Here is a 26,530-nt window from a genome sequence, read left to right on the forward strand (position 1 = left end):
TGGAGGCCCCTTACCAGGTCATCGCCCGTGGCCAGGACCAGGTCTAACAGGGCATTTCCTCTGGTGGGACTGTGCACCTCCTGAATTAAGTGGAGGTCCTGTATCTCGGCCAGGAACCTCCTGGAACGGTCCGACCTGGCTGATTTGTTCCTCCCAGCAGATGTCTGGGTAATTTAAATCGCCCATGACAACTACATCCCTTGCAACGTTTTTTGCAAGCTTTTGGGTTTAAAAACTCTTTTTCAGGCTAAGGAGGTCTCTGCAGTTGGTGTGTTCTCTTCCTGAATGGAGTGAATAGTAAAGAAGCTAGAGGCTGGGCTGGGGTGTGTGCAAGACGGGCTGCCAGTGAAGATGTAGATTTAATGAGTCAGTGGGTGAGAGACAAGCTGGGTGGTGGGGAGGAGAGAGAAGGGGGATCAATGTAGCAGTTAAAAAGTGGAGAGGTAACTGGGGAGTCAGATGTCAGGCAGACTAATGTGTCATAAATCCAATGCCTACGTTTAGTCCATTATTTAACTTTTTTTTGTAAGCATGAGGTTAATGAAGTAAAGTTTATAGGTTTGTCCCTTGACTTCCTCAGCCTGATGAAGGGTTTTTAAACCTGAAAGCTTGAAGAATTTTTTTTTTTCCCAACTATTTAAGTTGGTCTAATAAAAGAAATCAGATTCACCCAAAGAACCTTGTCTGCCTGTTAACTTTTCCGAGGCACTTGTAAAATGGATTAATCTGCTTAACAAGAGTTATCAGGGTTAGTGCTTGTGCTACGCTCTAAGTTGTACTGCACTCTAGGTTGAAAGCTGCAATGTAAGTGCTGAATATTACCTTCTTGTAAGTGATTTAAAGATGCATGTAAATAAGACTTTTTTCTCATTTAACTTAACTCTGCCATCAGGCATGTTTGCTGATGACATGGACCAATCTTTGGCATTGCAGTTCACTAATGGGAGCTGTGATGTATGCCAAATAGCAAAGTTTGTTTAAGAAGTAGACTGTTGGATTATGGTCAAATTCATGAGCTCCAGGGTCAGCTGCTGAAGTACACCCCCTACTTGCTGCTGTGCACTGGTCTTGTTGCAGACATCAAAATAGAAACATGTTGTGGAATTTCTCTTCCCCCACCCCATCAGTCACTTGGGGGAGGGAGTTTCCTTCCAACTGTTCATTTTGGAAAGGAAATAACCTCTCACTGCATATCTCCTGTGTTCTGAGTTGGCCTTTCCCTGCTACCCAAAATTGCTCGCACTGGAACTTCCTGTTACCAGAGGCATATGAAGTACTAGAGGAAATTTTTGTTAGTAATGGGTGTAAGGCGGGGAAGGCAAATTGGGCATTAACACTGTTTAGCTTTGTAGTGATTAATGGGTCTCTCTCAGCCTGTGGTTGAACAAAACTCAGTCAGACAATAGCTTAAGGAAATCAGCAAGTTCCTAGATTTTTAAGGGAGGAACACTATACAAGGGAAGAAATAAGAAACCTATTTGGATACTGCCAGTAACTAGGAAGGAAAGGGATAAATCTCTCTGGGAATTGTTGGCATCAGAAAGCTTTCCAAGGTGAAGCAGAGGTTTGAAAAACAAGACTGCAGAACTCCTGGTCTTATCTTTCAATTCCTTGTGTTTCTTTTGTACAGATTCCTGTTGAGGTGCACTCAAAGCTGAGGGCAGGGCTTGCCAACATGTAAGATGTAGCAGATTTCAAACTGAGACGCTCTCTACAATTTGACCGTTTTTACAGTCTATGGTTAGGCTTTTTAATTTTTGCATTATCAGTTTTCTCCTCCTTTTGTCCCACATGTGTAAAGTGTTCAAGACTTCAGCTAAATGGATACCTTTTAGCATTTATCAAGAACCCATAGAGAGCAGCAGTTTTAAAATATGCTGCCAAGGACAGCTCTATTTCAAAGTTAAGGAGCAAACGATCAGTTTTACTTGGACATAAATGATTTAACATTCATGCCGTTAGGGTAGCTTTCTTCTATATGCAAGTGGCTCTTATTTTGATAAGAATGTCTTAAGGAACAAGTTTTTACATAATTCATCAGAATTGTTTAAAAAATAAGCATGTAATGTTAGGAAGAAAACACTTTTTCAGTTAAGTCTTCCCTCCATGTATCATTTGGTTGGGGTGTGGTTAGTAAACTACTGTATTATTTATGGCACTCTTCTAAAATGCAGTAGCCTTTTTGTAGTGCTTCCAAAGTTGCAATGCATATTCAAAAAATAAGATCTTTAGCATTAGCTAAATAACTCCAAGTATGTAGTATCTTTTTATATACAAAGACACTACTTTATCTATCTATAAACTAGTGGTTCTCAACTTTTTAGTTTTGTGAAATCCCTTGGAAAATGCCAGTTCTTGGCTTCTGTTCATTTTTTTTGACTCTGGAATAATAACAGAGATTCTTCTGTAGCACAGAACTGAGAGGCCACAACAGGTCATAGTGTTTTTGACACTGGCATCCTATTTGAAACCCCTCTTTTGTGACTTGTGTGTTGGTGGCTGCATATCTAACCATGCTGATATTGTGTGGCATCCTTAAAAATGGCACTGTGGTTGAGAACTGCTGCTGTAAGCTCTACAACTTGAAACTTTTAACTTTGTGTAACAGTGGAGGAATCAAAACTAAAGAGTAAAGTGATAAATATCTGAAATGAAGAATAAGCTTCATTTCACATATTTGAAGCATATTCAGATGTTTAAGCAAATGCCTTGATGGAGTTTTTCTTTTGCCTGTAAGCATATATCTTTAAAGATAATACACTATGCATGTTCTTATGTTTACGAGTTCAGCTTTCTAAATTTAGGTATCGGTTCTATTTATCTGCTTGCATTTTAAAAGATTACAAAGCAGGATGATTGCTAGATCTTCTAAAACTGGGTTCTTCTGAAAGTTGATAAAACATTCATATTGAATAGTACAATGAAGCCTGCTCTCCCTTATTCTGACACAGAAACTTGCTCTTCTTCCAGGCTGCCTTGGCTCCTTCAGTCAGTTTGGACCAGGTGCAGAAGAATCTAGTGGATGCTTTAAAAAAAAAGGATTTCTTTCAGATGTCTCTCTGATGCAACAGACTTAGTATTTGATTCCTTTTATATATGTAGAGAGGAACAGAACTGAGCATAGAGAATAAGATCTTTTGGTTATTAGGGAGGAAATGGTAATAGTTGTGTATCGTGACTATCGTGCATGATTTGTATTCTAGGCAGGTGTAGGCTTAAGCTTAGGCATAACCTTGTTTATTGGGGTTGTTTAACAAGGTCCCCATGATGACATTGTTTTTTTGTTTTTTAATTAAAATGCTTCGCACCAACTCTCTGTCCTATATGTGTTCCAGTCTGGAGTGGCAATAATTTTATGTTCATCTATATTGCAGAAAATTAGGGATTTTTTTTTTCACTTTGTCCTAAATTGGAAAATCCATTCTCTTGCTGCTATCTAATATAGGGCTCCTTGAATACTGTGAAGAAGAACCAAAAATATAAATTTTAGATTCTCAAAAATCAGCCTGTGCCCTTGTTCTCTAAGGCCTTTTATATCAAGAATGTCATCTGCTCTTTCCGGCATGTGTTTGAGATTCAAGGGCACTTACCTTTTTCTCAGTAAAGGTTCTAATTAAAATTTGTCCCTGGAACAGGAATAACCTGTGCTAGTGAGGCAGTGCGCCAAGTTTGTATAACAGAACTGAAAGTCCCCAAGGCGATACTTCAACTAACACTGTAGGAATCGGTACTCTGGATCAATGGTTTATCACTATTTGGTCTCAGAACTAATTAATGCTAGTCTTTCCAAAAATTCGCCAGAGGCAACTGGCGGTTCTGTGAGACAGCATATAAGATCTAAATTTTAACCAAGGGTCTGTGATTTACTAAATTTCAGTCTAATAACTTAACTGTACCTTTCTTACCTGGGCTGCACCTAGGGCCAGTTTCAGCCCAGTGAGCTCAGGCTTACAAAAGTTCATTGTAACAGGCTGGTCTAGCCCTTTGAGAGAGCAGGCAAAGAAGCCCATCTATGGGCGTCTGCATAATGAAGGTGTCTCAGTGGAAGCTTAAAATCCCAAAGGAGAATGGAGAAAGGGGCAAGCTGGGTAAAAGAGCAGTTTGCAGGCAAGAGGCAAACTGACCGACCAGACAAGCTCGTGACTGGGAAGGGGTCTCGCTAATATGCTGGGGCCTGCGTTAGAGGACCCCTCCTATTGTCCAGAAGGGGGCTGAGGGGTTTTGTTTGTTGGCTTCTCTATTTGATTTGTGTGCAGAGACTGTCTTTTTTTTTTACTTTTATTTTTGTTTGAAGGGCTGTCTGAGGAGCTCTTTTTAGGGAGTAAAGCCAACCTGTAAGGGCTAGCAAGCTAAGCCCCACCCACTTATTCACATTCTGCATCTGATCTGGGTAGTATAGAAGGTGCAAATCTACTGAACCATCTATGATCTCTGCATAAATTTTGCCATACATAATAGTCTTATCTAATTAAAATCACTTAGTTGCATCTTCACTAGGAAGGTGAGTGCTTGTTTGTTTTGTTTTTTTACTGTTGGGATCGCTGAATGTCCTAGTGAAGCTGAGGTTGTCAGCAAGTCTTACCTTGATGTAACTAGCAAAGTAAACACAACGCCACATTTGAGACTAGCTTTAGTAAAGGTAAAAGCTGCAGTTGGCAAAATCACTCTTAAATCTGCTTCAAATTTTACAATTTTATCTAATATTTAACATATAGTAGAACATTAACAAAAAGCTGTGGGGTTTTTAAATAATTAGGACAATTTCAGTATAACCCAAAGGTGAGTGCTAAACCACTTTTTTTTTCCTTTTCAGATGGGCGCCCGCTGTATGTGTTGAGGTTGGGACAGATGGATACCAAAGGCTTAGTACGAGCTCTTGGGGAAGAAGCCTTGCTTCGCTATGTAAGTGTTTTGGAGAAGATTTGTTTTCTATTCACAATGTGATGTTCCCATTTAGTAGAACATCCTGTGATGCCAGAATGATTGTTGCATAGCATGTATTTTTTGTTCTGTAGCAATCTGTTTTCAGTTTGAACAGACCGAGCCTCCCTAAATGCTTGCATTTTAGCATTCTTACCAACTGTGAACTCATGGCACCAAGGCATGGTTCTTGGCTCCTTCCGGGCTGAGACCTTTCAGTAATTTCTTACATAGTTTGTGCGGTGCTCGAATCTTAAATCTCTGCACTTGCACAAGGCAAGAGGTGCCTTGTCTGAAGTATTATACATGTAATTTTTATGTATAAAATGTCTTCCACCCGGTTTAAAGAGATGCATTATTTTTAAAGGAAAATTACTTGCCCTTAAACTATTTTTACTGTATCACTGTGGGATTCTTGTTACTGACACGCAAAGCTTCCTAGCACAAAATGGGCTGAATCCCAAGGTTTGTGCATTGTGGTGGTTTTTTATTTTAATGGCTGGAATAATGGTCATGGTCCCAAACCAGCCCCTAATTCTGGTAATCATTCACATTGTGTTTCTGGTTGTCCCGTTGAATCTATATGTGAAGTCTTTATCTGTCATCAGAAAAAACATGAACTTAAATCAGTGTTTTGGTTGTACTTTCCTTCTTTTTTGAAGGGACCTTTTTTTCCTGTTCACTCTAGGATTAGAGGCAAAGTCTCTTTCAGAGTTTTTGTCTTCAGCTAGAAAGCTGAGACTCCCACAATGAGACTTCTGTGTAAATAATGGTATCTTTTGTAGAAAGACATCTTTCACTGATCACTGTCAACAAACTAAGAATCCCGTGTAACAGTTGTTCCAACAAATTGAGTACTTGTTAAACATTCATTTGCCCCTGGGAAAAGACAGAGCTAAGATTCTGTGCAGAGATCTTTACCATAGCATGTGGATACTACAGGCAAAGGAGGTTGTTTTTTTAATGTTTGTTTTTAAGCGTTATACCCTTCCTTGAATTATTGCACTCAGCGCTACTCTTTTTAGCCCACCATTATGTGCCTTAATGTAGGCATCATTTTCCTTTTTGTTTTGAAGTTGTTTTGATAGTTTGTTTCCTTCAGATTGGAAAATTTAAATTTTCCACTCTAGCTCCATCCAGGCAGCAGTTTTTTAGAACACTTGCTCTAAAACAACATGCTCTTTTGTGTAGGTTCTCTCTATAAATGAAGAAGGACTGAGGCGATGTGAAGAAAATACAAAAGTATTTGGCAGGCCTATAAGGTAAAACACCTTAGGTTACTATTCAAAAATAACCTGGGGGGGTGGGGTGGGGGGTGTATATGTGTATACATTTAAACTTTGACCACGGAACTGCATTTATTTCTAGGCTCTGTGCTGCACTGCAGTTTGCTCACGGAGGCTTTTATTCCCAAAAAAGTAATTCAGAATGTAGAATGACTGGATTATTTGTCGTCTTAAAGCCATCTCTATTCTGTCATAAAACACTGGACTCCCTTCAGAGTCCAAGTCCACCCTTTAATCTGTATAAAGTATTTTGGAATGCATGGCATTTCTGTTCCTTACCTTCTTACTGCTGGAAAACTTAGCTCAAGCTGTCTTAATTAGTGAGAAATGAAATCTAAGGTTTGAATTGTGCATATAAACCTAAGACCTTTAGCTGGCCAAAGGATTTAAAAGTCAGGGTAGCAGTGGCAACCAAATATGTAACAAACATTTAAATGCCAAAAGACTTTGGTTCGTCTGAGTCACACAGCATCAAACTACAGGTCTAGAGTGAATTCAGACAGTTATGCGTGTATAAGGATAAACCCTAAATGCGGGTTCAGGTAAATTGCTGATTCAGAAAAACACAAGAGCATGTGCTTAAATCCTTTTGACCTTAGTGGAATTTAAGTGCGTATTAAGCATCCCTGAATTGGGATGCATTCTGAAGTGTAATGGGATTATTAAAAAAACCCCCACACCATTATTAGGTAATATGCCCAGCATATGAAGCACTTGAGACTGAACGTAACTTTCTAGAAATGTTATTTCTATTCAGGGCAGTGATTTTAACCCTTATTAGGCACTATGGTGATGTCTTGGTGTTTTGCTACCAGTAACTTTTTTTTAATTGGCCCTCAATGTCTGTCATATGGTGATATACATGCCATATGTCAGTATGCACTTGGTGCTCTTTTTTTCTTCCTGCCTTAACTGAGTATATGTGGCATATTGTGAAATCCTTTAATGTTAAGAAACCATTTCCACTACAGTCTCCTGCATCTTCAGGAAGCACAAAATGTGAAGAGGAGTCGGGACTGAGTTCTGTAACTAAGTACTCGAGGGAGAATATAGCCTTGCCAAAAGTTGTAGATCTCTGAGAATGGAACAGAGTACTTGCATTCCAGAACAACCAACTGATGTTATTGGTAAAAATATTCAGTGGGTTTCTGTTAGGACAAAATAAAATAAAAATCTTGCTTTTAAATTTGACAGCTCGTGGACCTGTCTGGTGGATCTGGAAGGTTTGAACATGCGCCATTTGTGGAGACCTGGTGTCAAAGCTTTACTGAGGATCATTGAAGTGGTTGAAGCTAATTACCCTGAAACGTTGGGTCGTCTTCTCATCCTGCGTGCCCCTAGGGTTTTCCCAGTCCTTTGGACGCTGGTATGTTTGTACAGTAGTTTAACAAGTGGTAGGCAGACCACCAGCCTTCCACTCTAACTTAAAGACAGTGCTAGAATGGCAGCCCCCCCAGGAAGTCTGCTCCGTGCCAGCAGCAGCCACCGAGTGCAGGGACATCATGTTGCTGCTACAGTAGTTGCGTCTGGGGACTCCTGCCCCCTGCCCTGTGTTCTGGCCCCCTTCCCTTCCTTCTGCTCTCCAGCAGGGCTTTGTCCAGGGCACAAACCTTGCTAATTATGCCTCTGTTTTGTAGTTTTAGTAGCCACACACCTACCTCACACTTTTAAAACCTAATATCTAGTGTAGTATAATCAGGAAATGTTCACCACTTGGAAATTTAATGTTTTGTAGGACACTTAATTTCTGAAATTTAGAACAAAAATTCCTAAAAGGAAAACAGGCTTGTGTGACAGAAATAGGTTAACTTATGTATGGTATCTGCTTGAGCTTCATATGATAAATCACATCCAGAGATTTCTGGGGACCTGACCAGTTTTGTGTTTTCTTTATTTATAGGTTAGTCCATTCATTGATGACAACACTAGAAAAAAATTCCTGATTTATGCAGGGAATGACTATCAAGGTCCTGGGGGGCTCCTGGATTACATTGATAAAGAAATTATCCCAGATTTTCTTGGCGGAGAGTGTATGGTAAGTGTTACAGGGCCTGTTTGCGGGAGGGTTTTTTTTTTCTTTCCCACTTATATAAAACACAAACCTGGGAACACAGATGGGTTATATTCTGCAATCCTGGAACAAGACTGCACTTACACAATTTAGCTAAAATGAAAATAATTTAACTCCTAGGATAGGAAGGAGTGGATTTCTTGTACTAGTAACAGCCTTCCGGAAGAGAGAAGATGATCACAAATTTGCTAAAATCATAACATGCAAAGTACACGAAAGCTACAGTAATTGGAGGGTGATATCCTTGGCCAATAGTTCTGTGCTAATGGTGCCTACCACGTAGCAGAAAGGCACTTCTTAATGTACTTAGCCTCAAATCCATATGTAATGACAGAAGACCCCATTATAATCCTATAGTCTGACTTCTTACATAATACAAGCCCACGAACTTCATGTCCAATAATATTTGCATCAGTCTGTGAATCTCCCAACTATTTCTGAATAAACAGATACTTAAGGGCTTGAATACCTTACCAAAAAATCTCTTAAATTCTTTTTAGCTTTTAAAATATCTACATAGGCTGTGATTTTTAGATTCTCTAGCTCCACTCATGTTTTTAAAGAGTATCAAATCATCTATAAAGATGCACATTGAACCTCCTCAGCAATGGTACCTGAACTCACATTGATTATGAAAGCTCTGATCAAAGAAAGGTCTGACAGTTTTAGGAGACAGTAGTTTTAAATGTCAAAACTGAATCACAAGCCTCACTTTCGTAAAGAAAACTGATGTCAAAGATGATTAAGTTGGTGTATATCAGGATTCTACAGCTCGCAGGTCTCTTTGCATTTTGAAACTTGGATCCAAGTCTGTTTCTCGGACCCTTTCTTCAGATTGCCATTAGGAACAACAGAGCCTTTTCAACATAACTTGCATTGCTTTTGCACCCTCCCTTAGGAATATTGGGACGAGTTACTGCCCTTAACCTTGCAGTAACCTGAGTGGTAGGAAACTATTCATAATTTTCATGGCTGGGGAAACTAAAGCCAAGTTCATTTCTTATCTGAGGCCACGAATGGTGTGTGCCACTGGCGGCTGAGGGGGCACAGCAATGCTGGCGGGAGCATGGCGGCAGTGAGTGGGGAGCTCCCGCAGATGCTGCTGGCACTGTGGGAGAGGGGTAGGGGGGTGACAAGTGCCAACCATGGGTCGGCGACTACCCACAGGCACCGCCGGCAGTGGTGGTGGTGGCCAGGGGTGATTGTGAACTGCCCACAGACGCCACCGGGTGGTGAGCGGTGACCACTCGCAGGCACCACCAACGGTGTTGGCAGCGCCTTTTTTGCAGAGGGTGCACCCCCCACGCATTGCCCCTGTCTAAGGCCACAGCTATAGAAAGGCAGTTGCTTCACTAAGAATTGATCCCCAAACTGTTCTTCCTGGAGCATATATTGATATGGATCCTGCTGTAGGCGGGTATGTGTATCATGCACAGATACCAGATTATTTATTTTGGCTAGCGGTTTCATGAGTTGTCTCTTCATATCCCGCTTAAGGGCGACTCTGCCTCGGTTCCCTTACTGCCCAAGGCAGTGAGATGGAACCTAGCCAGTTCAGGTACCTCTGAGCACTGCAGAAAGGTGGACTGAATAAACTTCAGGCTCAAGTCTTGCTTGTTCTGTGGTGGATAAAAATCTCAAGGCTCAGAAGCTGCAGGTACTTTGTTCTGTTTGGAATAATGCAAGCTGAGTACATGCTTGGTGTGCTTATTCTCTGCGAGAAATTGTACTCTGTGAATTTCAGGATTGGGACTGAAACTCCACCTCCTGGAAAGTCTGAGGCTTGCAGGCACCCATTCTCATCATGCCTGTATGTCCTGTGCTTCATAATGCAGTCACACAATGCTTGAATCTCTGTGGTGCAATTACTATTGAGCCCAGACCTGCCAGCTTTGGCACCAGTTAACTAGCGACCAAGATGTTTTTTAGATCAACCACATCAGGCAGCAGTACAGTTCTCTGAAAGCAGAGAAGACTGAAAGGGGACTTAATAGCAGTCTTCAGCTACCTGAAGAGAGGGGTTCAAAAAAGGATGGAGCTAAACTGTTCTCAGTAGTGGCAGGTGACAGAATAAGGAACAACAGTCTCAAGTTGCAGGAAGGGAAGTTTAGGTTAGATATTGGGAAGAATTTTCTCACTGGGTGGGTAGTAAAACACTGGAACAGGTTACCCAGAGGGGTGCTGCAATCTCCATCCTTGAAGGTTTTCAAGACCCAGATTGACAAAGCCTTGGCTGGGATTATCTAGTTGGGGATGGTCCTGCTTTGAGCAGGAGGTTGGACTAGATGACCTCCTGAGGCCCCTTTCAACCATAATTTTCTATTCTTCTATGAAGAAAGTGACCCCCAAGTACCAAGGCACCATCTTAGAGAGGAACTCTGTATTTTCGAAGGAGACATGAAAAGTCGTCCGAGGCAAACAACCAGGCCTCTGATTGAATCAAATGCTAGCAGTGAGGAGCAAACTTGTTCTTGTGTCCCAGTACCAAGAATGCCTCCTCCGGTATTGACTCTAGTAGTGGGAGGAAGTGCACCTGCTAATATTAGCACAGATGTTACGATGTGGTACCCACTGCACCACCGGTAGAGGTGGGCCCCTTGCTGTTGAAGTTAACGTTGTCCCTGGCATCCAGCACAGAATTATCCCCCAGAAGGTCTAGAATGATGTTGTCAAAAGACCTGAGGGCTTTTGTAGAACTCAGCTGCCTTCTCACCAGTGCTGGTGTTGGTCTGGTTGCCAACCAGACAACCTCCAGTATGTTACAGATGCCATTTTGGAGTTACTGTTTTTCACCTTCCCAAACATGCTGTTGTCACAAAGAAGAAAATGCGTCCCTCTGCAAAAGCTGCTCACTCTACTTCAGGTGCTAGAGCACAGAGGAGCAGGACTTGTGTGTATACAACTGTAGTGTGTCACCTAACTTTCCAATGACCTTGTCTTATAATTACTGGATGAAGTGGTAATGGATACCAATGCCAGGCATTTAGAAGGCATGTCAAAAGCTTTTTGTGCAGATGGGAAACTATCTATTTGTATAGGCTTGTTTTTTAAAAAAGCATCTTAACAAAAAACATGATTTAAATTTAAAAAAATCATTGGTTTGTTGTTGGGTGGTTTTTGTGTTTTTGTTTTTGCTTAATCCACCTTGCCTGGAGTATTCTGTTGACCTGTAAGCATTATGCACTTAATACAGCAGCCAGGCTAGATGCACAGCTCCAAGTGATTGTCCATATTTGTGGTATTCCAGTCTGATGCATGGGCACCAAAAGAACACTTTGTCTAAAGTGTCTGCTCCCCAAACTCAATCTCCAAAGCTTTCCCCCAGCTCTCCTATCAATGGCAAGGAAGGGACCAGAGCAACCAATAGACTTGGTTTCTTCTCATTGTCCAGTACTGGAATTGTGTTGGACCAGTTATTTAAAGATACTTCTGTTATTAGTCTTCCTTTAAATGGTATTAGCTTGCTCTTCTACCTTTCATGGGGATTCTTCTGAACTCTTTTTGGTTCACCATTTTAAGATATTGTTTGTTGTAATGTAGTGCTTGCATATTAGGTATTTTGGAACAGTGCCTTTTTATTTTAAACAGGTAGCTACTTACAGTAGCCACAGCTTTTAGTGGAGGAGTCTTTTCTTTGTAACGTACAACCATTTCGATCATTTTATGTTGTGGCAAAATTCACTGCTTAAGTAAGCAAAAATGACTGTTACCACAAAACAAATCAATATTGCAGAGCTCCCAGCCAGTTTCGGAGAATAGTGAGAGATCCTACTCTTCCTGGTTAGCTTCTGAATAAAGCCTAAGTCTTTTAAGAGCACAAGTGTAGGAGTTGCACAGCTGTCACCTGCTGTGATGCACATAAAACAGCTTTATGTCTTGTATGCTGTGGTCCTTCAATTCAGCAAAGTGTAGAAAGTTAAAATAGCTGTATCTTTAGCTGTGACCCTTATTTGAAGAACACACATCATGGCTTGTCAACTTTTTTGGTTCAGTCATGCCAAAATATTAGGGCTGTGTGAAGCTTTGGGTGGTGATTTGATTCAGAGGAGTTTTGGCCCGATATTATTATTATTATTATTATTATTATTATTATTATTATTATTTTTTTTTTTTTTTTTTTCCCGGTGGCCGAATCCAAATCAAATCGGGGGACCAATTTAAAGGTCCAAATCGATTCAAAGCTCTCCAAATCTTTGGAAAAGACTTGGAGAGCTTCAATGATTCGGGCAGTCCCTGGTGGCTGCCGCTGACTCCAAGCTGGTAAATACTAGGGTTGGGGGAGGTGGGGCTGAAGAAGGGGGAGAGGGGACCATGGGGGGACCCGCGGCTGCCACAGCTCCCGGTACTTTAAAGAAATGCCTTAGTGCTCACCGGGTGTTGCTGGGGGTGGGGGGGGCGGGGGGCTGCATAGGTGCCCCGCCTGGGCCAGCTCCAGCCTTTTAAGGGGGGGGGAAAAAGCTAAGTAAAGCCCTAGGACTCGCTGCTCCTCCTGTGGCCTCGGGGCTTCGGGTGGCTTGTGCAAAGCCCCCCTCATGGCGTGGGACAATGGGGCAGTGGGGATGGCCCCTTGCCAGCAGAAATGGTGAGTCTGGGGGGTTTTCTTAAAGGGTCAGAGCTAGCCCAGGGAGGACTAGGGGAGCAAGGGTGGGGTTGGGGCTTGTGCAGAGCCCCCCCCCTCCCCCCCCACAAACACACACAGTGGGGGGCAGCAGGGATTGCCCTCTGCCTGGCAGCACTTGCTGTGCTAGGGCTTGCTTAAAAAAAAGTGCTGAGAGCTAAGGTAAGCAGGGCAGCCATTGCTGGGCTGGGAGACTGGGCAGGGCCAGGCCTAGATGATTCAGGGATTTAGCAGCAGCTGAATCTCCAAATCAGATTCACCTGAAATCAAATTGGGACAGCAGTTCAAATCACCAAATGGAATTGCTGTCCTCCAAATCGGCCAAATCCAAATCAAAACGAATACTAGCTGCTTCGTGCAGGCCTACATGATATTATTTTTAAGTGTTTTCCAGAATAACTTGCTATGTCACTTCCAGCATGACTTTTGCAAGGATAGTTAAATTGTAAATTGTTTTAATGCCTTTGTTTTTAAATCTCCAGTGTGAAGTTCCAGAGGGTGGGCTGGTTCCCAAGTCTCTATACCGGACTGCAGAGGAGTTGGAAAGTGAAGACCTAAAACTGTGGACTGAAACAATCTATCAGTCTGCAAGTGTCTTCAAAGGAGCTCCACATGAGGTAAGGGTGCACTCCCATTCTCTTGTTTCATCTCAGCCTAGCTGTCTCTAGTGCAGTGATTCTCAACTTTTTAGACTTACAGGACCCCTTGGAAAATGCAGGCTTTTACCTTGCACTTGTTTTTCTTGACTATAGAAAAACAGAGCAGGTCATCTGTTGCAAAGAACTCGGACCACAGTTGATACTGGATACCTGTTTGAAATCTCTGGGTTTATTTTATGAGTCATGTGTAAGGGCTGGCCCTTCTAATAGTACTAATATTGCACGGCACCCTGTGATAGCCAAGCTGTGGTACCTTTGTTGAGAATCACTGATGTTTGGGTTATATTTAAAGTGGATATTTGGCTCTTCCCTAGAAACCTCCAGGTAGAAGTTGGAAGATCCAAAGAAACTTTCTTTGACACACTGAATAATGTAGGCCAAAACTGGGATCTGGGCCCTTTTGTGTAAATGTTGGGTTTTTTGTACTCTTAAGGAAACATAGGAGACAGGAGAATGTACTAGTAGGCTACTTCTGTTGCATACCTACACTAGAGGCCTAGCACTGTTGTTAATTTATATTAAAATAAAGCTGCTGGTTCTCTCCATATCAGTGGGATGACTTTCCTCAATCTAGATTTTAAACTAGAATCCATAAAGAACTGAGCAAATTAATGCCTTGCCTTTCAAGACTTTTTTTTTAAAGAGTTGATTACTTTTAGATGGCTTAAATTTACTTATCCAATGAACTTCTTCATTACTGTTTGCTAATTGAACAAATCTGTTCTTGAAAAGGGCCCCTGCAACTTGGTTTTCTATCCTTCCTGATTTTTAATAGGTATGTATATGAATGAAAGGGTCTTAAAATGTGTTTTAGAACCATGGGAATTGAGGAACGTCAGTTAGGTCTTTCCTGTTTTTGTTGGAAGTATCTCTGGGGGATGCAGGCATTTGGATTGGAGACCCTTGGCCCTAACTGAAAAGCTATATATAGGAAGGAGGATGGGAGATGACTTTTGAGTGTTTCTGCATCCTAAATGAGCAAGAAAGCACAGCCATTGTATAGCATTTACCTGGCTGGGAGGAAAAACTTTTTTGAGGGTCTTGTTTCAAAATAAGCAATAGGATAAATGAGTAAATAAACTGAATAAAATTGAGCCCAGCAATATTAGCTTTCCTGTCCTAGTAAGGATTTTATTTTTCCTCAGCTCATTTCTATCTTCCAATGATCTTCCCCTCTCTCTAGATTCTCATTCAGATTGTGGATGCTTCATCTGTAATTACCTGGGATTTTGATGTGTGTAAAGGCGACATTGTTTTTAACATCTATCACTCCAAAAGAGCTCCTCAGCCTCCTAAAAAAGAATCTCTTGGAGCCCATAGCATTACATCTCCTGGTGGGAACAATGTACAGCTGATAGACAAAGTCTGGCAGTTGGGGCGTGATTACAGCATGGTAGAGTCTCCACTCACCTGCAGAGAAGGCGAGAGTGTGCAGGTAAGATGATTTAATTCTGGTGTTGGAGCAGATTTGCTAAATGTGATGGTTTGCTCCCAAAGTTGATTCCTTGCAAAGAAAGAACAACAGCTGTGATTACTCTCCTTCCCCCCCCCCCCCCCCCAATATTTCTTTCCATTAATCAGCCTGACTTGCATTCAAGATTGATCAGATATAACACTTAAAACACCCAGATCCAGAAAGCAGGTTTTGCTTTCTGAAATGGGCAAAACCAAACTAGGATGTCTCTGTAGTAAGAGTTAGGGATTAAAAATGATCCTCAGATGCTCTTCAGGCCTCTGCCCTAGACTTGTAACCTTGAACCAATCACTGAGGCCACGACTACTTATTTAGGTGATTAAGGATGGGCTGTAGGCACCTAAGCGAACTGGGCTTGGCTGCTGAAGTATTAAACACTGCCACCTCCTTTTCATTTTCAAGCTGTAGATGTTTGATAACTTTTGAAAAGGAAGCTTCTCCTTCAACATGCCTAACTTGGTGTTTGGCTCTGGAAAATGTTGCCATTAATCTATGAAGCCCAATTCCTTTTTCTGTTGATATGGGGTTGAAGTGGATTTGGCAGCAGCTAAAAAGTGGGGAATTGAAACACTGGAAGTCAAGGACTGCCTGTATATTACAAGTTGCAAAGTTTCGTATTTACAACATTTATAAATTGACACCTTGTTTCAACTTTGACGTCAGTTTTGACTTCACAATGCTTGATCTGATCCAATGCCATGCCAGCGAACAAGTTCGCTGCGTTGCTTATCTCCCTGAAGAACATCCATCCAAACTTCCTTGGACGCTTTCTTTAAAGCAGACAAGACTCCTGAGAAGACTCCAGCCAAGAACTTTTCAAAAAGTTGAGCAAAGTCACCTCAAAGAAGTCCTTTCAAATTGACATGATTGCTATTTACAATATAAATACGTTAATGTAGCTATATAACTTATCTATAATTGATTGAGTATAAAATTCTGGGGTACTTCTGGTGAGAACAGGGTATTGGGCCTTGGTTCAGGAACTAATCCCCCACTTGGAACCAATTTTCTCATAAGAAACAATGTTATAAGTTACGTTTAGACACAGTTTTCAGGAACCAGCTGGGTTGCAAGTCTGAGGACTACCTGTAGTGCTGGTTGGAATTACAGATTTGAGCACCTAGTCATAGAAATCAACTTGAAGACTTTGTTCGTTTTTTTTTCCCTAGTGATGGTTGAGATAGTTTAATTGTACTTCATATTTTTACGTAAGAAAGGTTAGGAGATTCTTTTTTAATTTTATTAGCTTATTTTAGGCAGGTCCAGTTGAACAGTGATGTAGTGGGCTGACTAGCAAAAATGTCAATATTTGAGGAAATGGGCACGTTGGCATTTTCCTGAATTCTGAAAAATGCATTTCAAACTTGCAAACCCTTGACTTGGAGTCCATTTCCATTTGCTGCTGTTTCTTCTAGGGGTCACATGTGACTAGATGGCCAGGCTTCTATATTCTCCAGTGGAAATTTCACAGCATGCCTGCATGTGCTACAACTAGCCTGCCTCGTGTGGACGATGTACTGGCATCTCTACAGGTCTCCTCCCATAAGTGCAAAGTGATGTACTATACAGAAGTAATAGGATCAGAAGACTTTCGGTATGTGTGGTGTAGGTTTGTCAACATCAAGTATTCTCTCTGACTTTCTGCCGCCTTAGCTTGATAATATTTTGGTGTATGTAGCAAGCCAAGTCCACTAAAGAAAAATACTGTGTACTTTCAATAGTTGTTTTTAATTAGATAGCAAACTGTGAGGACTTTTACCACAGCACAAAAATCTATATAGGTTTGTACATGATGCTTGAAGACACAGGCAGCCTATGAGGCAAGGGGGTGGAGGAACCTGGTAATTTTACCTAGGGGTGCACTAGTTGGTTGGTCGGTTTGTTTGTTTGTAGACTTTTTTTGACCAGTACCAATGGCTGATTTTTAGTAACCAGCCATATCTGCCAACATACTCCAATAGCTGATTTACAGGAATGTAGCTCTGTAGCTTGGAGGGCAGTGTCTGGCTTAGCTTCCCCACTGGTTAGAGGCTGGTACAGCCCCTTGTCTTGAGCCTGCAGTGGGCAACCTGCCCTCACTCCATGTGTAAATTGGGGGGTGGGGGCATCTGCCCCCCCCCAGACAAGCTGCCTGTGGCTCATGGCTCCCAGCCCTGGGGTCACATTCATTGCCCTGGCTGGACAGTGCTCCACTCACTGTGGTGGTCTCAGTCTTTCCCCACCCCACTTCGCTTACTAGCTGGATGCTGGTCTCCAAGCGGCCGGTCTGCATTCCTGGTCACGTGTATGCTGCAGCTGCACAAATGCACGTGGTGTTTATCGGTGACATTATCAGCTACATTGGCCAAAAAAAGTTGAGATTGCTGATAATATTAACTTTCTTTTTATTGGTGTTATTTTCTTTTTATGTGACTAGATTAGAGGTACACCTGTATCAATCTTATCCCAGTACACCAGGGATGGGTAAAGTCTGGACTGTGGGCTGGGTCTGGCTGGTATCCTGATTTTCATTCTGCAGCAGCCCCTGCCCATGTTGTGGCCAGTTTCTATGGAGATCCCAGAAATGGCAGTGCCATGACAGCACAGGAGGAGGGTTTCCATGGAGCCTGCCCCCAGTATGCTGGCAGGACATGCAGCTGGTCAGGGAGCTGCTCCAGAGATGGGATCTTCTGGTGGTGACAGTGTGATCCAGAGCTGGGTCAGAGCTGTGAACTGCTGCCTGCACGCCCCAGGATCACTGCAAGATCCCTACCCCAGAGAAACTCCCTGCCCAGCTCCACATCCTGCTAGCGCTGCTTGGCCCAGTCTTCGTGGAAACCGTAGCCCCATACTGTCACGGTGCTACCACTCCTGGGGTCTTTGTGGAAACTGGTTGCAGGGATGTGGGTAGGGGCTGCTGTGAAATGGAATCTGCCATTTTGCCCACCCCTGCAGTATACCATAAAGGAACGTGAAAAAACTGGGTGGCCTGATCCAGGTCAACATATCTAGTGGACAAATTTGGTGGACCTAACAGGCTCCTGCTTACAGAGATTGATGCAAGTGAAGATTTGAAGTGCTTACATATGAGTGTCTGTTAGCACTCCTAGTTTTGTTTCGGCCAATGTATAAGCATCTTCCAGATAGCATTAGATTTTTTGCAAAAACACAACTGTTCATTCCTGACATTTTCTGTTGGTTGTGCATACAAGAGTTTTTAAGTGCCCATGTTGAGGTTAGCAAAGAGTTAGGTTTACTTACCTTTTTCTACTTACTTACTTTGCCACTTACCATTCCAAGTGGAATAGTAAATGCTAAAGATGCACAGCAGAACTAATAAATTCCTTGTGTTCTCAAACCTCCAACTTCTGTTTTATTGCAGAGGATCTATGACCAGCCTTGAATCAAGCCACAGCGGGTTCTCCCAGCTCAGTGCTGCCACAACTTCTTCCAGCCAGTCCCACTCCAGCTCCATGATTTCCAGGTAGTGCCACAGCAAATGAAAAGCAAACGGATGAGATGGCTGGACCCTCGTCTGTGGCAGCTGACTGTAATGCTGCGTATTCAAGTGGCAAATGCAAAAACAAAAGCCTTTTATAGATAGTAAAGTAGCTGTTCAAATTTTAAACTTTGTGTTTTTGTTTAAATTAGATCTGACAGCTGATCTCTAACTTCAACCCTAACCCTAACTCAGCCATAGATTTTTGTATGCATGCTTGCACAAATCCTAACTTTAAACCACAAGGGCTCTCATGGAAGGAAAGAAATCAATGTCTTGTTTAAGAATTACTTTGTAAACTATTACCTGTATGCAAAAAAAGAAAAAAAAACCTCCACTCCCCAAACTACTCAGTGCATTAGAAAGCAACAGTAAAGCTCCTGTCAGTAAGTTCCTTGCCACATTATGAAATATCCTGTGATCTTCCAGCTGTTGTTAAATGTTCTCCCATGGCCAGTCACTGATATTCAAGGAACTAAAGAAAGCAGTTGTTGGATGCTCAAGATAACCTGGATCACTGATGAGCTACATTCTATTTTTTTGAGTCACTGCCATGAAGTGGTGGGCAAACTGTTAACACTAATACCTTTTGCATGAACACATTGTTGGGGGGTTCCACCTCCCTGATAATTGAGGGTTTAAAGGCAAATGTGACTCTATTGAATTTAGATTTTTAAGCACTGACAGTGGGGAGGCAAGGGGCAGAGAGCAGGCTCTCCCTCACCACAACCCAAAGGCTGGTCCACATTGGGTCCTGGGGTTTATTCCTTGTTCTGTTTTGGAGTAGCACTTTACCCCACTCCACGTATCTATTACACTTCAAGCACTCATTTTCCTGGCACTTACCTCTTGCTAGATGAACATCTAGTAAACATCTTTCTGAAGCAGACACAGATTTGCTCTGTAGATCAGTCAGAGGCATGGAAACATCTTCCTGTGCATTGCTTTCTTAAAACTTCCCTCTCTGGCCTTGTGCATGTCAGGGGGGGGAAAGGAGAACTATACTTACTACCAGTGAATGTTATAATATAGATTTTTTTCCTCCTGCACCAAAGTAATTGGGTACTCAGTCACAAAGGTGCATAGAGGCTTTAAATGCTGAGTAAATGCTCTTAATTTGTGAGGTAAAACCCAGCATTCAGAGCATTAATATGTTGTATTGTACTTCATTGCCAAGTAGAATATAAGAGATTCCAGCTTGGAGGCCCAGCATGAGTTGTTTTATATAGACCACTGGTCAGAGGCCTTTCTCCTACTAAGGAGCTGAACTGCTGTACACATGAATAGCTAGTTGAACCAGGATCCAGAAAGAACTGCAATGGCCTTACGTGAGGCATGAGGAAAAATCAGCTGAATTATTGTACTGTAAGAGTAGGAATTTAAAACTATGCCAGGCTGCCCTAACTTTGGAGGAAGCTGGACCTGTGGATTTGGTATAAATACCTCTTGCTGCACAGCACTAAACCTTTACAGTATTGGTCACACTGCAGTGGGGAAATGGCAAACTGATGTTGACGTGCGGTATGTTAAGCTCCATCCTGAAGCACAAATCATGAAAGCCAGGCCTGATGTGGAGTGTTGCTAATGAAGTTATGATGAAAACTCATCAACAGGGGGAAAAATAATCCCACTGCACTGAACTAGGAAACTCTTCTAATCAACTGTATTGTTTTAAAAAGTAGCAGTTTTGATAGCCAAAGTAACAGTCAAAATGTTGGCAAACTAATCTTGTAGAAAACTACCATGCAGGTGTTAAATAGTTCCACGCCCAGAAACTGTACAGCTTATGCATGACGGTCTCTCTTGTACTGCGAGCATAAGCTATCTGTCTAGTAAGAGCCCAGCTTCCTGATGTACATTTGAAGGGAGAACTCCATTATCGGCAGGCAGGAGCCAGTGTTCCACGCACAGGAGTTAATTCCTCTAAAGGCACCGTAGGATTAACTAACCTGGTGACACTTAGTTTTTTCCAAAGGGCAGCTCCCTTTTTCCAAGTTATAAGGGCTCTACCTTGAAGCTGGTCCCCTCTTTTTCTCTCTCTCTTTTTTTTTTCTCTCTCTCTCTCTCTCTCTTTCTCTCTCAGATGGCGATTTTGCTGACAGCTGTAAAGAACCTACTTCATTCAACAATCCACATCTGCCCAGAGGTGTCTGGCTTTATAGACCTTTTTGACTTCCAGTCACTTTTCAAGTCTGAAGATGTATCTCTTTTTTCAGTTGGTTCAAAAGTGGCAATTGTGAGGGGTATGTTTTTTCTCTTGCCCTTCCCCATAAGTCTAATGCGTCTTTAAGAGCTCAAAGCACATGACAGCACAAACAGTTAAACTACCAGAGAAGCAAAATTTTAACTCTTCCTAGTGAAGTGCTGTGTCAAATATGACTTGATTATGCAGTGTGAAATAGACCTGATGAATTTCAATACCCTTGACTTTTTAAAGTGGGAACACTGTTCTTTTCTGCCAGCAGTGACCATCCTGTTGACTTTTTATCCCTGCATTACTGGTCTCCTTTCCATAATCCTGTCTGTATTCATGAATTGCATATCCAATTCTGTAAATGTTTTGTAAACATATTACCTCACTCTTGGTAATGAGATACTGATAGTCTTTAAAAGATTTTTTTTATTGTTATCAATAATAAATGTGAACTGGTTTAAAAAAAATCCTTCAGGTTTTTTTCATTTGTAGCCTGGTTCAGAAAGGTGGGACTGTGAAGTCTGTGGAAAGTGTTGAAAGTTGTGTTCTGGCTCTGAGGGGCTGTGCAGCGTTATTGAGAGACTGACAAAAATGTAGCCACCAGTGTTACTATTTAGCTTAGTCATTCAGAAACGCATTATCTAAGCATGGCTTAAACAGGGGTGCTCAATTTCCAGCCTGTAGGCAAAATCCAGCCCGCAGACCCCTGCATCTGGCACATGGGGCTTCCTAGAGTCCCGAGATTTGGCAGCAGGGGAGCAGTGGCCATCCTCCCTGCCAAACTCCCGAGCCCTATGTGGCTCATTGGGACTGGACCCCACTGCCTTGCCCCCCTATGGGGATGGATGCACTGGATTGGAACCAGAGGTAGCCTGTGGATGGACTGTGGATGCCCAGCTGACCCACCAGGGAAAAAGGTTGAGCACCCCTGGGATAGAATATATAAAGTTAATCCAAGGTATAGTGGGAAGGTTGCCTTTTCTAAAAGGCAGGGGTTTGGCTGTGTTTGGTTCCTGACAGAAATTGAGTTATCAGAGGAATTGGCAAAAACATTTTCTTCTACAATACAAACTACCCATTCCTTTCCCCTGTCTGGGAACAGGCAAGAGAAACTAAGATGATTAAATCTATGCCTCTGGAGGCTGGTACATTTGGGATGTGATTTTAATGTATTAATCGCTTCAAAAATTGTAACATGCCACATATGCAAGCTAGTTATGGCATGACAAAATGGCAAACCGGCCGCACACATTCTCCGGGATGTTTAATGTGGACCGTCTTGATGGTGGTTTGGTATTGTGCATTAATTGCAATGTGGGACATGCTAAAGCCAAACTGTGCAGCGCTCTGCTTTGTGGGTGCTTGGTGGCAGGGTGGGAGGGAGGTGGGGGTACTGACGGGGCCCCCCCAATTCAGTAAGGTCCAATCAAACTCCAGGGTTCAGCTTCAGAGGTGCTGGGGAAAGGGGGACAGTTCATTCCCTCTCTCCTGCCCAGGAAGTTTAAACCTGTATGCCAGGCAGTCCTGCTCTGGCTGCCCCTGCCCAGCACCTACTCTTGCACAAAGCAGCCCCATGCAGGGCTGAACTGGGCGCAGTTCTAAAATTCCCTTGGTAGGAGAAACTGACTGGCTCCCCTCTGGTACGTGTCAGTCTATGCATCAGGCAGCCTATGCAGGGCTGCATGGGATACAGATTTAAAGTTGCTGGTATACATGGAGCCTAAATTGGGGTCCTGGGATGCTTACGTGCTAGTAAATAGAAAGGGCCCCAAAGGAAGCAGCACCAGGGACTAGTCCCTTAATGCCAGGCTTCATGGGCCAGTACTCGCATAGTTGGCAACTGTCCCTGATCCTAAATAAATAAATAAATCGCATGTCCTGCCATGCATGTGGCATGGTAGGATGCACAATTGGGTCAGATCCCAACAATCGAGCCATGAAATTAATGTCGGTCAACACAAAGCTTGGGAGGGAAGCAGGTGTAATAAACCCTAGTCACTGTAGTAAGAACCTTTTGCGTTGCTTTCTTTAGAGAGGCAATTGCTTTTTCACTTGTTTTCCAGCTTTGAAGGGGAAAATAAAATCTGGTCCAAAGCAGTCTATTGTCTGTGAATCGCAAGCATTGTAGCCAAAAGGTCTTTGTTGTTGTTTTACTAAGATGGCCCATCTGCCACAAACAAGAGTGTTCATTTTTCTCACTGCAGCCTGAAATACTAGTACAGCCAACAGCATTTTTGATCTGAATGTCACTGAATATTAACCACCACAGACCAATTACTGTACCAATTCCTGGAAACTTGTACAGAAGCTACAATAAGGTTAGAGCTGGGTTTGCTGTGGAAACCCTGGGCTGATCTAAGAATGTTAGCACACTTCCCCAGTGAAGTGCAGTCGGTATGGCACTAGGCTAGTAAAAGTGCACTTTATGCCTCTATTGTAAAACCCAGTACTCAAGCCAAATAAGCTATACTGGTAGAAGTAAAAACCAGGCCTCTTAAAATTGGGGTGCCTGTCTTAAATGGAGACACCAACTTTCCTTTGTTGGAACAGAAGCAGAGACGCTGCTGCCACATGGTTGCTGTGCTTCTGCTGCCAGCCTTGGGGAAGGGGCAAAGTTCACCCTTCAGGTGCAAGCTACGATCGTAGGGCTGGAAGGGACCCCGAAGGATCATTGGGTCCATCCCCCTGCATGAGCAGGAAAGACATCTGGGGTCAGCCAGGTGACTGTCCAGTCTTCTCGTGAGACCTCTAGGGTAGATGATTGCACCACGTCCGGGGGGAGCTTGTTCCATAATCTGGACACCTCAGTTGTGAAGTTTTTCCTAATGTTCAGCCTGAAACTGTCTTCCAGGAGTTTGGCTGTTGTTTCTAGTTTTCCCCCAGGGCACCCTGGTAAACAGTTGTTCACCGAGCCCCTGATGTACGCCTCTGATATAGTGGTAAGCTGCAATCAGGTCCCCTCTCAGCCTTCTTTTCTTTAGGCTGAATAGCCTGAGATCCCCCAGCCTCTCCTCATATGGCAATGTTAACTCTCACAGCCACTGCAGTCAGCAGTTTGTCATGACTGGAAAAATCCGTTCCCCCCCAGCGTCCCCCACTCTACCAGGTGTGTTTTGAGGTGTGGTATGCAAGAAAATAAGGTACTTGCATCTATTCTTGGGCTTTCTGCCAGCACAACTCAGGTGTGTGGCCAGGTCTGATGCCTGGACTTGTGCTGGGAATGCAGCCCTTACGAAGCATAAGGGAACAAAAACCTTGTGATTGACACTGGATGGAAAAAACATTCTTCAGACCACATCATAGGTCACTTGAATTACAGTACAGATTGAATTAAATTACAGTATTTTCCCCCCAGCTGACATACTCTGACAGTGTTGTAAACTCATTCCTCTTTATTGTATGGAAAAAAGAACACCCCATGCTAGAGGGTTGTAACTGTACCATTGTTCAGATTGTACAGCCATCCAGTGTCAACAGGGCCTAATCTTTCCTGTCTGTAGCCTGTTAACACTATAATGGGAGAAAAAGGAGCTATCTTCCTTGCTGGCCTGTGCAACCTCATATGCAAGCCAAATTCTTACTTCATAGTTCCTCATCAGTATCTGCACATGAGACGCCCTGTAATGAGTGCTGCTAAAGAAGTACACCTTGATAAAGCAAATCTTGCTTATTATTGTCATGAAACTCTAGCAATATTTTGCAGACAAATCTTTACAACAACAAGCAGCTCTCCCTAGTCACCAACCAAACTATTCTCTTAAAGACAGTGCAGTATTCGCACATACCCTACTCCAGGGAGTTAGCTAAGCTACTACATACTACAAGGGGCACCAATTAGAAAAGCATTTCACTGGTATGTGGAGCCGGTGATATTTTGAGTTGCTGAGTCAAATGCATGGCAAGGAAGGGAGTTTAAATTCCTGTTTTAGTGCACAGTGATTCTGGATGCCAGCATGTTCACTTTTTTTTTTTTCCAGCCATGCAAACGAGCACCAGCTGCTCATGTTAGAAGGGGAGTGGGGGGGGCAGCCCAGCCCCTTATTCCATGAGCTCGGGTCACTCAGTTTTCCCAGGGAGCAGTGCCAGGAGCAGCAGCTGCCACAGCTGCCCTGCACTCGCCATCCCCCCACCCCTGTGTCCAGCCACTTGCCACCCCTTCTCTGGAGGTACGCTTATTAAAAAGGGGTGGTCACCAGGGGTACACTTATTAGAAAAAGGTTGAAAGCCTCCGACCTAGAGCAATCCACAGGGCAGCTGCAGACCATGAACCTTAGTCTGACAGTGCTGCCCAAGGCCACTATGCCAACGGCTAAGTACTTTCACTGTGAACTATTTTAATTGTTTTGCTCATGCTGAGTTTTGATTCCTTCATCTTCTGGCCACTGGCTTGTTAGGCTTCTTCTGCCTCCATAAGCCTCCCCATCTCAGAAAGTGGCCAGAAGGAGCGGCTTCACAGAACAGATCCAGCCTACGGGCCGTATGTTTGACACCCAGAGCTAAATAATTGAATTCCTTTAGTTTCTCACAGGCAGGTGCATTTTTCCAGCCCAGAAATAGTTCTTATAGTTCTTCCGGTGGTAGTGTGTGAGCACTGTTCGACTAGGTTAAAGCAGTGATTCGCAACCCAGGTGCTGGGGCACCCTGGGGTGCTGCCACGTCCTTTGAAGGGTGCTGTGAGATGAGAGGAGATAAGCAGATAAAATGAGATTAGCCAGGTTCAGACTTGTCCCTAACTGAACAATCCCCCACCCTGCACCGCCCAGTACCTGTGTAAGCTAGTAAGCACTATAATATATAAATTAGTTTTTGAAGTTGGGTGCCACCCAACTCGCAGAAGTTATGGAGCGCCGTGAGGCTGCATGTGAGGCCAGAAAGGCTGTGAACCATTGGGTTACCAAAAATTTGTCTAGGATGGTTTAGACAGGGATGATCCTGTCTTGGCCTAGGTGACCTCCTGAGGTCCCTTCCAGTTTATGTGTCGATGATTCTCTGAACTCACTCGTTTTTCAGAGTCCTTTTGAAAAATGTGGACATTGGAGACAGACAGTGCATGCCCTTTCAGTCCTCCAGTGTAGTATATGGAGATGACATCTCCCTACACCTGTCATAGCACCATGTCTTAGTCCATTTTTAAGATACAGGGGTAGATTATATTCTCTTACAAGAGTGCATCTGTTATACCAGACCAGTCACCTTCAGTCTCTCTGAATATGAATTAGCCTGTCAGTCAAGCCTGGGATGCAGTCCTGGTGTGGCCCTGATAACCGTGAAAGCTTCTTTAAGTAAAAAGAAGAAGGCTTTGCAGCCTGAGTGCAGGCCATGACATGTCTTCAGTGGACTGGATTTCTACTTAGTCTTGTTTCTCTCAAAAGAGCTGCCTTGCTTAAAAAGGTGTGATAAACTGTCAGAGACTGGAGTGCCATTTGTGGATTGGGGAAAGCTTGCCTGTATAGCTAATGCTATGCACTCACATGACATACTGAGCCTGGAGCCTTTTGGCTGTGAAATGGACTTTAGCTACTCCATCAAAGGGGGAACAAAATGAATTGCTCATGTTTGGCTAACATGGGGCACAGACAGCAGTGCCCAGTGGCAGACTGAAGCCAAGCACACTGTAAAAGTGGTGGGAGGAGAAGTTCCCATTGGACCTGCCCCTGACGTGTCTAGATCAGCCCAAGGCTACCAGCCAGCATCAACTGCCCTCCGACAAGATGCTCCATTTTGTAGCAGTATACTTGTATTTTACTTTTTTTAGTGGGCATCGTTCCTAGCTATAACAAGCACCAAAAACTAAACCCAGGGATTCTGAACACATGGATCACCATGGTCA

At 43.0% G+C, this 26,530-nt stretch overlaps 1 protein-coding gene across 4 annotated transcripts in view; it reads left to right on the plus strand.

Moving 5' to 3' along the window:
- The window catches only part of SEC14L1 (SEC14 like lipid binding 1), a 54,752-nt gene extending 33,585 nt beyond the window's left edge, over window positions 1–21,167 (plus strand). For 2 of the 4 annotated variants that reach the window (XM_019542678.1, XM_019542680.1), the window contains 9 exons: window positions 4,814–4,902; window positions 6,112–6,182; window positions 7,401–7,572; window positions 8,107–8,241; window positions 13,378–13,512; window positions 14,738–14,989; window positions 16,444–16,619; window positions 18,387–18,491; window positions 20,590–21,167. In XM_019542678.1, coding sequence (XP_019398223.1) covers window positions 4,814–4,902; window positions 6,112–6,182; window positions 7,401–7,572; window positions 8,107–8,241; window positions 13,378–13,512; window positions 14,738–14,989; window positions 16,444–16,619; window positions 18,387–18,491; window positions 20,590–20,605 — 1,151 coding nt within the window. In that variant the 3' untranslated portion in view covers window positions 20,606–21,167. Of the gene's footprint in view, window positions 1–4,813; window positions 4,903–6,111; window positions 6,183–7,400; window positions 7,573–8,106; window positions 8,242–13,377; window positions 13,513–14,737; window positions 14,990–16,443; window positions 16,623–18,386; window positions 19,493–20,589 lie in introns of those variants that run through there. The other 2 variants (XM_019542679.1, XM_019542681.1) reach the window with 2 other exon arrangements.
- Window positions 21,168–26,530: the final 5,363 nt, after the last annotated feature.

Source organism: Crocodylus porosus, unplaced genomic scaffold, assembly GCF_001723895.1.
Source record: "Crocodylus porosus isolate Cpor-Errol unplaced genomic scaffold, CroPor_comp1, whole genome shotgun sequence".
Taxonomy (NCBI): domain Eukaryota; kingdom Metazoa; phylum Chordata; order Crocodylia; family Crocodylidae; genus Crocodylus; species Crocodylus porosus.